We start from the raw sequence: 13,093 nt of genomic DNA, 5'->3' as shown, positions 1-13,093 counted from the left end.
TGACATTTTATTTGTTTTGTTAGAAAAAATTACCAATGGCTCACCTATAGGGCAAGTGCACTTAAAATGATCTTCATAGGCAATACATGTTCCTCCATTTTCACATGAATTGGAACCACAGCTGTCAATTTGCACCTCACAGAATTCTCCTGAAATAAGAAAAAAGTCCTGAAATTATTAGGAATTAATATCACTTTCTTAAGGAAACACTGTAAGTGTTAGTAATATAGTAGTAATATAGTAATATATTAGTAATATTGATAGAATAACTTCCTTTAAGTAAGATCTCTGAGATATTGGTTAAAGATTTTGTGTATGTTTGCACAATTTTTTTTTTGCTCCACTTATACATATAAAAATATATTTCAGTGTTCCAAAAGGTCAAACCAAAAATACTTTTTCAGCATTTGAAACAATTTAGGATGTACCCAGAAGGAGATACAGAGCAGAAGAGGGGGGATTTTCCCTGGAAATAATTAGCTGAAATGGAGGTAATGCCCTATTATTTACATTTCACTATGCATTTTCTGAGCTCTGTTTTGGCTAGGAAAAATTTATCACATTTATTTGAGGTAACCTTTAGTGTGATTCACTGAACAACTTTCTCATTTAGCTGAAAACTGCTTTTAGCCCAGCAGGAAGAATAATTAAACTTGTAACTGGACAGTTCTAAAAAAAATGTACTGAAGAGATGTAGATCTCATGGAATGTGATATGAATCAATAAGGAAGACCATCAGGTTTACCATTAGACTTGAAAGACACCTAGATTTGACAAAAACAAAGCACTTTCACTTTTTATTCTTGTTCTTTTTGGTATTGAAAACAATTTCATGAATTCTGTATATACATTCTTGATTTTTTTCCTTGTTATTGGTGTGCTTTCCTTGATTATTTTTTTTATTTACTATTTTTACAGCAGGAATTTGGAGTGGGGAGGGGGGGGGAGGGGGAGAGGCGCCAATTTCCAAATTTAGAAAAGATAAAGAATAGGGAAAAGAGGAAAAATCTCTACTGCTGTGAAAGGTAGAAGAAGGTTCAGGAGTTTTGAGATATTTTGAAGAGGAAAACTTCAGAAAATGCAATAAATGTAAATTACTGATGCTTTTACCACCAACTTGTTTGTAATCAGTGTTAGTTTATGGCTTAAGCAGAAAACATAGAAGAGCTGTACAGGAGAAAAATGTTTGGAAGGAATATACAAGAAATGTGGATAATTTCTTAAATCAGATAATATATCCTGTAAAATTTCAAGTCAGAAATTAGTATTTTATTTGAAATTCTTCATATGTCAAAAAAAAAGGGAATAAAGTTACTTCAAATAATGAAATTGTTTTAAAATTTTTAATATCTATCCTTTTGATCTAAAGCTAGAGACATCAGGAAAACACAACTTAATAGGATAAAATTTGGTAAGAAAATACTGTCTCTTCTTCAATATTTTCTGCCAATTTCATTCATTTTTATTATGCTGGAATGGAGTCTCAAATTACGACCTAAAGAATGCTTCTCATGGACTTCTGTAAATTCAAACAAGAATATGTTGTGATTTGTTGGCCAAAAATCTCTATTTTGGGCAACAGGTGCTAAACCACAAGTGCAGTTTCATGTTTATACATAAAGGTTGACCAGAATGCTTTTAAGGATTTTTAACTATTACTCTATCCTTTCAGTTCTCAGTTAAAAATCATCCACTAATAACATCTATCTATATTTTAATAGCCAAGATTATAATTTATTATAATTATAAAGTTTACTGAGTTAAAAATGTTGTCAATAATATGTAATAATAGAGAACATAGGAAAATCGGAAATTAGATATTTCCTGCTATTTATTATTATTATAATATGTAATATTACATGGAAAACTATGGGCAACCTGACCTTCCATATTCAAGATTCTCATTTGCTCTGTTCATATTGACTCTAATGGTAACTCAAAGCATCTGCATTTCTTGGGAGATTTCATCACGATGAATATTTTACAAAGCCTCTTTTCCTGTAATAGTGGCCAGCAAAGAGGCAGGCTAACACATAAATAGATATTTTCATTCCAAAAGCAACTGGATGTGCTAAGGAAATTGCAATCTCGTAGGAATTGTGGGGTTTCATTTGTTTTGTTTTTCTTAATGAGGTTTGGAAGGCAAAATCAGGAGGAAAAAAAAAACTGAGAAAAAAACTTCAACTCAATATGTATTTTGGATCAATTTTTTTCATGTTTATTCATGAGGATGGAATTGTCTTGTCCATGAAACCCTTATGAATAAATATTAGTGCAACCCAACAGGGTTGAAGAATTATTTTGCTATAAATCTGAAATTCTTATAGTGGCTGTATCCTTTAAGCAAACTTTATGACTTTTCCCTGCCACAATGAGGTCAAGAAAACCTAGTAAATTCAAACTGTTATAGAATTTATTGGAATCTGAATACTGCTGAGAAATGCATAATTTATGGTATTAAAGTCTGATTAAGTGATAAATGGATATCAGGAGAGATCTCCACAGTAATCCACTTAGCTTTTAATGCCTAATTATCACTTCATAGTGAGTAAGGGCTGAGTAATTGAGAAATGCAGTACTTAGAGAACTCAAGATTTTTGTGCACAGTTAAGCATGTTATTCTTCTGTCAGGAATAGGTTCAGTAGGCCCAAGGAACAAAGGGGAAAATAAAGAAATTTTACAACATTAGGAGGAGGGAAAAAATTTGATTCAAGACTACTTATTAACTACTGTTGCACTGTTTATTTTTGTAAACGACCTTATACATTATTTATCTAAGGATGTGTTCTTAAAAGTTAAATTCTTTTATTATTTTCCTTAATTTTCTATTACTACCAATATATTTAGAGGAAACTTTCTTTTCCTCCTTGGTTCTTGCTCTTTTAATTTCCATCTTATCTTTTGCTTTTCTAACTCCATCCATACACACACATGTAATTTCTCCATGTTCCTTTTATGCAGCTTCCAACTTCCACTGTCTGTGTATGGTGGAATGAGACATTTAATTGCATTAACACACTAACCCTAAAAGAATATACCTTGCTTCTCATTTGTGTATTTGTTAGCTTAGAATCCATGATTAGCTAAAACAACTGCATAGCTCTGGGGTTCATACCAGCCAGCTACAAAACAGATAAATTAGTGTACTTATGTCTATACCTGATAATAAACTTGTATACTTATATTGTATATGTATATTTAAATACATAACCACAAATAACCTAATTCGGGTAAAATTCACCAAAGAATTCTAAAAAGACTAAAATGTGACATTGTTGAAAAAACATCAGTAGAGTGAGGAATCTTTTAAATGCACTGTGGGACCAGAAGAAAGAAAGGTGGCAAATTCAATATAAATTCTCAAAGTAAGCTGAGGGATTTTTCCCCATAGCCCTGCAGAACAACTCTGCCTTTTCTAGCAATAGACCATAAGCTTTGCACTTAATTTGCAAGAACTGAGGATCATCAGACTTTTCTGCAGTGATGTTTTACTTGGCCTAATTTTGACAATAGTTTTTTTCTTCTGATTTGCTTTAGTTTTTTTATCTTTACATGGAATAACCATAGGTTTAAATGAAAAAAACCAAGTAGACGTTATAACTATGATTGCATTTACTAGCCTAATGTAGTGCTGTATACAAATAGAGGGCTGGTACCATAACAAGAGACCTTAAGAATAGAGACACAGGATGTGATGTGAGGAACACTGCAGTGATCAGAGATGGGAGACCCCATAACAACAGGCAACTCACCAGTGCCCAGTTAAAGAATGAAGACCTCTAGCTGGACAAAACTGGTCTGAAGGCTAACAAAAAGCACAAAGAAATTTTATTTAATATACTTTAGACCCACCATAAAATGTAAATTAAGATCTAAAATAGAACTGCAGTCCAGTGAAAAAAATTGTGTAAGTGGACAAAGAGAAATGACCCCAAGTGGATCCTGGAGATGCAGCTGGCATCAAAAGGAACATGTTTATCTACAGTGGATTTGAAAAATAATCTAAAAATATTTATTTTGTTGAAATTTGTAGGTTTAATTATATTTTTTCTGTTGTTTTACTACTAAAATTCCTTTGTATTTCATTTTAGGATGGTGTTTCACAAATCCCTGTGAAGAAGAGTTATTCTTCTGAGAGAAAAAAATTGAATAAGGGAAACCGAAGAATATTGTAATGACACAACTTTGCTAATTAACATATAAAGGAGATAGTTTCCATTATCTCATGAAAATAAGAATTTATTGGGGTTGGAGATAACAATTCCAAGACTGGAACTCATCATGTACTGATTAGATTTTGATTACGTGTAAGTGGTTAGGCATATTTACACCATATCATGGGCCAATGTTCTAGTAAACTATTTCCTTTTTTGGGAAAGCAACATAACCTTTTCAACATAAAGACATACATGTCCAATAGGTAAAGCAGCCAAAGTAAAACACCTAGGTTCATTAGGTACTGTCCAAGCTTCATAGACTAAGGGGATACAAACTATAATAGGAACATTTTCCAGCTCAAGTAAACATTATTATGCTTATTCTCAAAATTTACCAGCTATCATAATTTATTTACATGGAGCTGAATTTAAAGCTTTTTGAAAAGATCGAAAAGACTTTCACTGACCACAATCAGCTTATGGCTTAGTGCAGTTGTCTACTACTGCATGAATTATACAGTCAAATGAAAAATATGCAGTTAAAATTTTACCTTCTCCTGGTTTAGAATGCAACTAATCATTTAAGGGCACTTAGGAATAGTCCTTTCTGAAAGTCCTTCTGCAGCTGTTGGTTAAGCACAGTCTTTAGCTGAGTTGCTTTTTACAGAATGTCTTTAAATTTGTTTGAGATGTATTTTAATATCCTTGGCTCCTAAATGAACTCATTATTCTGGAACATGTAATTAGACTTTTGACCATTTAATAGATTATCTGTCCTTTCTCTTAGCTGCATTCAGGATTTAGATGGAAATCTGGCTATAAAGATTCATCTCTTGGCAAAGTCTTTTGCAGACCTTTCTTTCAAAGATTTGCTTATTCTTTTGTGAAGGTTTTGTTTGTTTCTTTGTTTTGTTGTTGGTCAAAGTGCCCTTTATATGTCTCATTAAAATCTGGTTCATATAAAAACTGCAACAGGTTACTAGGAGAATATGCAAAAGAATTTTCACACCTGGAACACAGAATTTTCATCTAGCTTGATCCTTTTTCACTCATCCTAAGTGAAATATGAAATAACACAGAACAGTCATTCACAGAGATACCCACTGAGAGAGGGCAGATTACAGAAAGAGAATTCCTACCTAGCCTGGATAAAAAAGCACCATACTTGCAGGTCCCTCTGCTCTCTGTAAGACACTTGAACATCGCTCTTAGGTTCCAGAGAGGAGGTGGAGCTTTTTTAAGTTTTGGAAAATATTCCTTGGCAAATTGGGTCTAAATATTTAGATACAAGGACTCTGGATTGAGAATAAGATAATAGTTTATGAGCCCGGAGTAAAGATAAATAGTGCACTGAGGCAACAGTCCAAATTTGGGTGGGTGACATAAAGATTCATCGTGGGATAATAGAATAGATTGGGTTGGAAGAGACCTTTAAAGATCATTTAGTCAAAGCCTCCTGCAATGAGCAGGGACATCTTTAACTCAGATTGCTCCGACTTGGCCTTGAATACTTCCAGAGATAGGACATCTATCACATCTCTGGGCAACCTCATCCATTTCACAACTTTCATTCTGAAAAATTCCTTCCTTATATGTAGTGTAAATATATTGTCTTTCAATTTAAAGCCATTACCCCTTCTCATTGCTACAGACCCTTGTAAAAAGATCCTCTCCAGTTTTTTTTTGTTTTGTTTTTGGTAAGCTGCCATATTGAAATGCCTTAATAAAGTGTTTAGAGATTCTTTTCTCCAAGCTGAACAACCCCAACCCTCTTAGCCTTTCCTCACAGGAGAATTGTTCCAGCCCTCCATACTGGCTCTGTGTCCTTCCTGTGCTGAGGACTATAGGACCAGATGCAGTACTCTGATGTAAATTCAATATTATTTAATGTCCTTATCTGAATTGTTCTGATCTGAAATGTAAATTAAACCTCCTATACAGAGTTTATACTAAATTGGTGGCAAATGCTGAGGAGAAAGGCATCATGAAAACAAATCTAAAGTCAAATATTTTGAAGGAACACATGTGCAAAGTGAGATATCTCAGTAAATAGAAATGGAGGCAAGTATATTGCAGGGAAAGAAAACTTGAGCAATTCAGAGTCCCAGAGTGAGAACAAAAGTACATAAGTTGCTGCTGAATGTAAGTTTCTCATGTGATTCAGGTTAAAAAACCCAAATAAACAAGACCAATAGAAAAGATAGTTCTTGAAGTGCCCAAGAAGTCTGTTTATTTGACAAGAGAAATATACATTATAAGATACATCACTAACACAGCTGAAGTCATGCTTTAAGTCTTTAGCAAAGTGGTATTGTATATCATATTTCAACAGAATGTACTTGGGTTGTTTTTCATTTTTTTGTTTTTTTTTTTTTTTTAATAGGAAGAACAACTATTGAGCACAAAGGTTGAAATATAGCATAAGAAAGTCTAGATTATTTAGTTCATAGATTAACATTATTCCAACTTCAGTGGAGATACAGTAGGCTATGCCAGCTAATGATGTTGACCATTGTGTCTGAAAGAAAGGAAGTAGTATAGGATTTGCCTGGTTATCCATACTTTAAAGAGGATATTTGATATTCAAAGCTAAAAGATGTAAGTCTGATGTCTTTTAAAGAACTAAAATAGAGCTACAGAGATCAGCTTTGAAATGAAAACAGTCACTACATCTACATTATAGCATTATTTATCTTTCCAATGCATTATATATTTTAAACATGCTATAATTATATCTACACTTGAAGCCCCTAAAACAGTTACTTTCAAGAGATGATGGGTTAAAGCATAGAATATAAAGCAGTTATGGGAAATATTCAATGTTAGGAAATCACATAGAGCAATAAATTGGGTAAGGTATGGAACATAATGACAGGGAAGAGATAAGGACAGACAGTGATAAGTTCAGTGCATTTCAGAGTCAAGAACAACTGCTGGGTAAAGCACGTTTAGGGCCAACATGTCAAATTGACCCTGAGACCCTTGCCAAGGCCTGGAGACTAAGCCAACTACACCGGGAATTGACCAAATTTGGGGAGAGGTTCAAAAGTTTAAAGAGGAAGACTCCTCGAAGATGATGAAGGCCGACCGGAACGACCCCTGAGAAGATCCTCAAAAGAGAAGTCCCCGCCCACGCTCCGCCTACACCACTCCCCATATGTATATGCATGAATATGATGTAATCCCAAACCTAAAACTGTATAAAAAGGTACGCTTTTGCTGTAAAGATTCAGAAATCCCATTTTAGGATTTCTCCGACGTCGTAATAAAATACCTCCTGCTTATTTGACTGAGTCTTTTAAGCAGTAATTTCTCGCCTTTTGGGGCAAAATTCGGCATCATTTCTGGCGACCCAGATGGGACGAAGCAGGGGATCCAGGATCTGAGGAGTCCCCTCGCTGGGTCCGGGGCTGGGACCCTCTGGGCGCCCCTGACGACTTTTTGTCAGAAGAGACTCCCCCTCGGACCAAGCGCTCTTTGGTGGACGAAGGGTTCCCTGCATCTCCTGCTTCTCCTGCTCCAAATTAAAGAGGTATTTTTTTTTATCATTGTTCATTGGTTTTAGGGTAAAGCGCTTTGTGGGAACACGGGGTCAGACGTGACCACCGGAGGGTAAACCAGAGGACGCTCTGGTAAAGAATCCCTAATTGGTATTTTTGGGTACCTTTTGGTAATTGGTGTCTTTGCTAACCAGTAATTGATGCCTTTGGTGGGTACCTTTTGGTAATTGGTGTCTTTGCTAACCAGTAATTGATGCCTTTGGTGGGTACCTTTTGGTAATTGGAAAAAAAAAAAAAGAAAAAAAAGAAAAAAAAAAAAGAAAAAAAAAAAAAAAAAAAAGAGAAAAAAAAAAATAGAAAAAAAAATATAATAAGGAGAGTAAGAAAAAAAGAGGCAAGACTCTGATGCACTTGTTCTTCTTGTATTGATCTTGTTGGTTTGTTTGAAACTGTGATTTAAGGGTTAAAAAGAGTGGTCAGTTTTTGTTTTTATCTGAACTGAACTAAATTCCGGGACTCGGTCCAATTTTCTCCACTCCCTTGGAGGAACTTGGAAGGAGTGTATACGTTTTATACCTTTGTTTAACCCTGTTGTATGCTTTTATGTATTGACTGTAAGATTTTTGCAAAGGGACGAGTTTAGTGGTTTTTATGTTGTCTGAAATTTGTTGTGATATTATCGGCAAAACCGTACTATTGATTTACAGTTTTGCGAGTGTGTGACGGCCTGGAGCCGACCAATATCGGTATCTTACAGTCTGCCGGCGACATCTTACGGTAAAGCAGTGTATTCTGATAGAACAGAAAGGTAGGACAGTTTGAATGAATTGGCACCGTGTATGAGAGAGTGTGTCTGAGACGCAGCCCGGCTGCGAAGCGAGTGGGAGTCCGGCTCTGCAGTTCCTGTCCCTCGCGAGAGGCCAGGTCAGAAAAGGACGAAGCGCTTGGATATTGTATGAATGAAGTGCTAAGATAAACTAGTATATAGTGCTTGTGGGAAGGAGATTTACTTGGTGGGATAAGAAACACCGACCCAGAAAATAGCAATGGGGAGTCAACCGAGCAAAGATATAAATATGAAAACCCCCTTAAGATGTATTCTGAAGCATTGGAAAGACTTGGGGGAGATTCCAGGAAGAAATATAGGTAAAAAGACACTCCTTAAATACTGCACGCAGTGGTGGCCGTTGTATAAATTGGATGATGGTGAGAAATGGCCACCAGAGGAGACAATTAATTATAATACCATTTTACAACTAATGCTCTTCCTCCGCCGGCTCAATAAATGGGATGAAGTGATGTATGCAGACATGTTCTTCACCCTGAGGAATAAACCTGAGTGGCAAAAAGAGTGTGGAATTAATGCAGTCCCTCAAGACCCTCTGGTACTAGCCCTGGAAAAGGATAAGAAAGGCTCAAAACCTAAAGAACGTTGCTGCGATGCATGTAGCATTGGGCAGCGATGTCTTAAGCTAACAAGGAGGGACAGTGGAAAAGAGAGTGAAATAAGCCTGTGGGAATACCATCCAGGGCCCCTCCCCAAACCAGGAGAGGAACGAGAGGATCCGACCCCATTAAAAGAACTGGAACGATGGTGGAAATCTAAGTTTGAGTGCAGCCCTGATAAGTTAGATAAGAGTTGGGGGAAGGCTAGCCCGTTAAGGTCAGAAGATAACAGGGGAGAAGGCAGCCCACAGGGATTGGATAGTCTGCAGGGGTCGGGAAGCTACAGAGATGCTGGAAGCCCACCTAGATTAGAGATTGAGAGAGAAGAAGGTAGTCCGCCGGGAGCAGAGAGCCGAGGGGAGACACGTAGCCCCCCCCGAACTAAGCTTGTATGGAGACGGTAGCACACCCAAGAATAGAAGTGCTCGTAAAATAGAAACCAGTACACCAAAGACTGGGGACGAAAGCAACTCACCGGGAGGTGATTTCACCGTATCTCGAGAACAGTAATGAGACATGCGAGAGCGAGGCAGGGAGCAACTGCACTATTGCTATTGATAGCAATGGGCTTGCGTAACGCGATCCCCAAGGCTATCAATTAGTCAATGCTATATGACATCAGGCAGGGAAAGGATGAGACCCCATCAGAGTTCTTGGATAGACTTAGGGCAGCCATGAGACAATACACACCCCTGGACCCAGCGACGGAAGAAGGGAAACAACACCTGTTAGGATTAATGATGGGACAAAGTAATCCAGACATCAGGAAGAAATTGCAAAAGCTTGAGCATCCAGCAAATAAAAAAACCTGGAGACACTGCTAAATGAAGCATGGAAGGTGTATAATAATAGGGAAATTGAGGAGAAGAAAAAGGAGGACAGGAGGATAGCTCGAGTGGTGGCTGTAGCCGTGGCAGCTCAGAATACAGGTTACTCGGGACCTGGAACCAGGGGAAGAAGTAGAGGCAATCCGGCAAGAAGGGGGGGGGAGACTCCAACCCCACCCAACTAGAGTGGGGCCAAACCAGTGTGCGTACTGCCTGAAAATGGGACACTGGAAGCAGGAATGCCCCCAGTTAAGGGAGAGACTATTGGGCACTACTACGGCCACACAACAAGATAACGACTGAGGGGGACCGGTGGGCCGTTCCCTAGCAGACCCACTGGTTAAAATAGAGCTAGGGGAAAGTGAAAAAGAATTAGACTTTTTGATTGATACAGGAGCAACCTTTTCGGTTCTAAATCAGGAATTGGTACCTAAAAGTGATGAATTTGTGCAAGTTGTGGGAGCAACAGGCCAACCAGAAAAAGCTTACTTTTTGAAACCCATCAAATACAAAATTGGGAAACAAATGGGAATTCATCAGTTCCTGTATTTACCAAATTCGCCAAAGCCCTTATTGGGGAGAGACCTATTGGAGAATTTGAGAGCCATAATAAAGTTCAACAAAGACAAATTGGAATTCCAAGTAAATGAGGAACAGCTGATCACAGCTCTAAGCCTGACAATCAGCTGTGTGGAACCCAAGCCTGAGAATTACAACATCAGGCGAATCCTAAGTGAAGTATACCCACTAGTATGGGCTACTGATACACCTGGGAAATCAAAACAAGCAACACCTATCATTATTGAACTTATACCTGGAGCAAGGCCGGTGGTTAGGAAACAATACCCACTGAGGTTAGAGGATAGAAAGGGAATCGAGCCCATAATTAAAAGGTTCTTAGAATTAGGATTATTGATAGAATGTGAATCAGATTTTAACACCCCAATTCTGCCAGTAAAGAAACCTAATGGAACTTATAGATTAGTCCAAGACTTGAGAGCAGTAAATGAGATAACCAAGACATTACGTCCGGTAGTTGCTAACCTATACACGCTTTTAACTAAACTGAAAGATAGTTTGACATGGTTCACCGTATTGGATTTGAAAGACGCATTCTTCTGCCTTCCTTTAGCTCCTGAGAGTCAAAAGATTTTTGCCTTTGAGTGGGAATTTGTGGATAGAGGAAGAAAGACCCAACTTACGTGGACAGTATTGCCCCAAGGATGGTGTAACTCCCCCACGATTTTCGGGAATCAGTTAGCCAAAGAGTTAGAGCAGTGGGAAAGGCCGCTGGGAGATGGCACTCTCCTACAGTACGTAGACGACCTCCTAATAGCAACAGTGACAGAAGAAGAGTGCATTGCATGGACTATTTCCCTGTTAAACTTTCTGGGTTTAAGTGGATATCGAGTCTCCCAACAGAAAGCGCAGCTGGTGCAAAAAGAAGTGGTGTACCTGGGATACGAAGTCTCCAGAGGACAGCGATCCCTGGGAGCAGCCAGAAAAGAGGCCATCTGCCAGATGCCTAAACCAGAGACGGTGAGAGAACTGCGTGCCTTCCTGGGGATGACAGGTTGGTGTCGGCTATGGATCTACCAGTACGGGATGCTCGCTAAACCGCTGTATGATTTGTTGAAAGAGACCAAGAGTGTCCTAGTTTGGACTCCCGAAGCAGAGGGGGCCTTCAAAAAGCTGAAACAGGAGCTAATGAGAGCACCAGCTTTAGGTCTCCCAGATGTATCAAAACCATTCTGGCTGTTCTCCCACGAGCGACAGGGGATGGCCCTAGGAGTCCTGGCACAGCAGTTAGGACCACGTAAGAGAGCTGTGGCCTACTTCTCCAAACAGTTGGATGAAGTAAGCAAGGGATGGCCTGGCTGCCTGAGAGCGGTGGCCGCAGTAATCATTAATATCGAAGAGGCCAGGAAACTCACGCTCGGCCAAAAGGTAACGGTGCTGGTGTCTCACACCGTCTCAGCTGTGTTGGAGCAGAAAGGTAACCACTGGCTGTCACCTTCCAGATTTTTAAAATACCAGGCCATTTTGGCTGAGTCAGATGACGTGACTATTCAGGTCACTAACATTGTGAACCCAGCTTTATTCCTAGAAGGGAGAGCCCCAGCAGAGCCGATCGAGCACGACTGCCTGGAAACAATTGAGGCCGTCTACTCCAGCCGCCCGGACCTCAAAGAAGAACCATTCGAAGACGCGGACGACTGGTTCACGGATGGAAGCAGCTTCGTGAGGCAGGGACTGAGAATGGCCGGCTATGCAATTACCACCGCAGAAGAGGTAATTGAGTCGAACCCTTTACCCGCAGGGACTTCAGCCCAGAAGGCAGAACTGATAGCTCTGATTCGAGCCCTGGAGTTGGCGGAGAACATGCGGATCAACATATGGACAGACTCTAAGTATGCCTTTTCCGTCGTACATGCTCATGGGGCCATCTGGAAAGAAAGGGGACTGTTAACTGCTCAAGGAAAAACAGTCAAACACGCAAAAGAGGTCCTGCGACCGCTGGAAGCAGTCCAGCTCCCAGCACAGGTGGCCATAATGCATTGTAAGGGACATTTAAAGGGGGACACTATCCCGGAGATAGGGAATAGAAGAGCAGACGCAGAGGCTAAATTAGCTGCTGCAAGAACTAAAGAAATAAAAGTAGCAGCTCTAGTACCAGGTGAGTTAGACACAAATTTTCGGCCAGAATATCAGGAGTCAGATCACAGGTAGATTCAGAGAAATAAAGGTAAAATGTTAGAGAATGGTTGGGGTCAATTGGAAACGGGACAGTTAATAATACCAGGGAATACGATGTGGCAGTTTGTGAAAGCAGAACACGAGAAAGCCCATTGGAGTTTGGACCCGCTATACCAGTATTTGCAGGCTCGGATAGCAGGACCAAAATTGTTCACCACTGTAAAACATGTCACATCCCAGTGTGAGAGGTGCCTGAAGAACAACCCGAATACAGGAACTAAGATACATCCAGGGGCCATAAATCGAGGTAAATTCCCAGGTGAAGTGTGGCAAATTGATTTTTCTGAGCTCCCAAGAAAAGGAGGGTTTCGATATTTGCTGGTATTAACTGATACATTTTCTGGGTGGCCTGAAGCATTCCCTTGCAGAACAAATAAGGAAAGAGAAGTGACCAAAGTACTGTTG

At 39.1% G+C, this 13,093-nt stretch overlaps 1 protein-coding gene across 1 annotated transcript in view; it reads right to left on the bottom strand.

Annotated features, from left to right (window-relative positions):
* Positions 1–13,093, bottom strand: part of EYS (eyes shut homolog) — a 797,164-nt gene that overhangs the window by 707,807 nt on the left and 76,264 nt on the right. Inside the window, exon 7 of the mRNA XM_054514337.1 lies at positions 45–149. Coding sequence (XP_054370312.1) covers positions 45–149 — 105 coding nt within the window. The remainder of the gene's footprint in view (positions 1–44; positions 150–13,093) is intronic.

This window comes from Molothrus ater, chromosome 3, assembly GCF_012460135.2.
Source record: "Molothrus ater isolate BHLD 08-10-18 breed brown headed cowbird chromosome 3, BPBGC_Mater_1.1, whole genome shotgun sequence".
Lineage (NCBI taxonomy): Eukaryota > Metazoa > Chordata > Aves > Passeriformes > Icteridae > Molothrus > Molothrus ater.
Note: the sequence above shows the minus strand (reverse complement) of the source record. Positions and strands in the feature narration are given on the sequence as shown.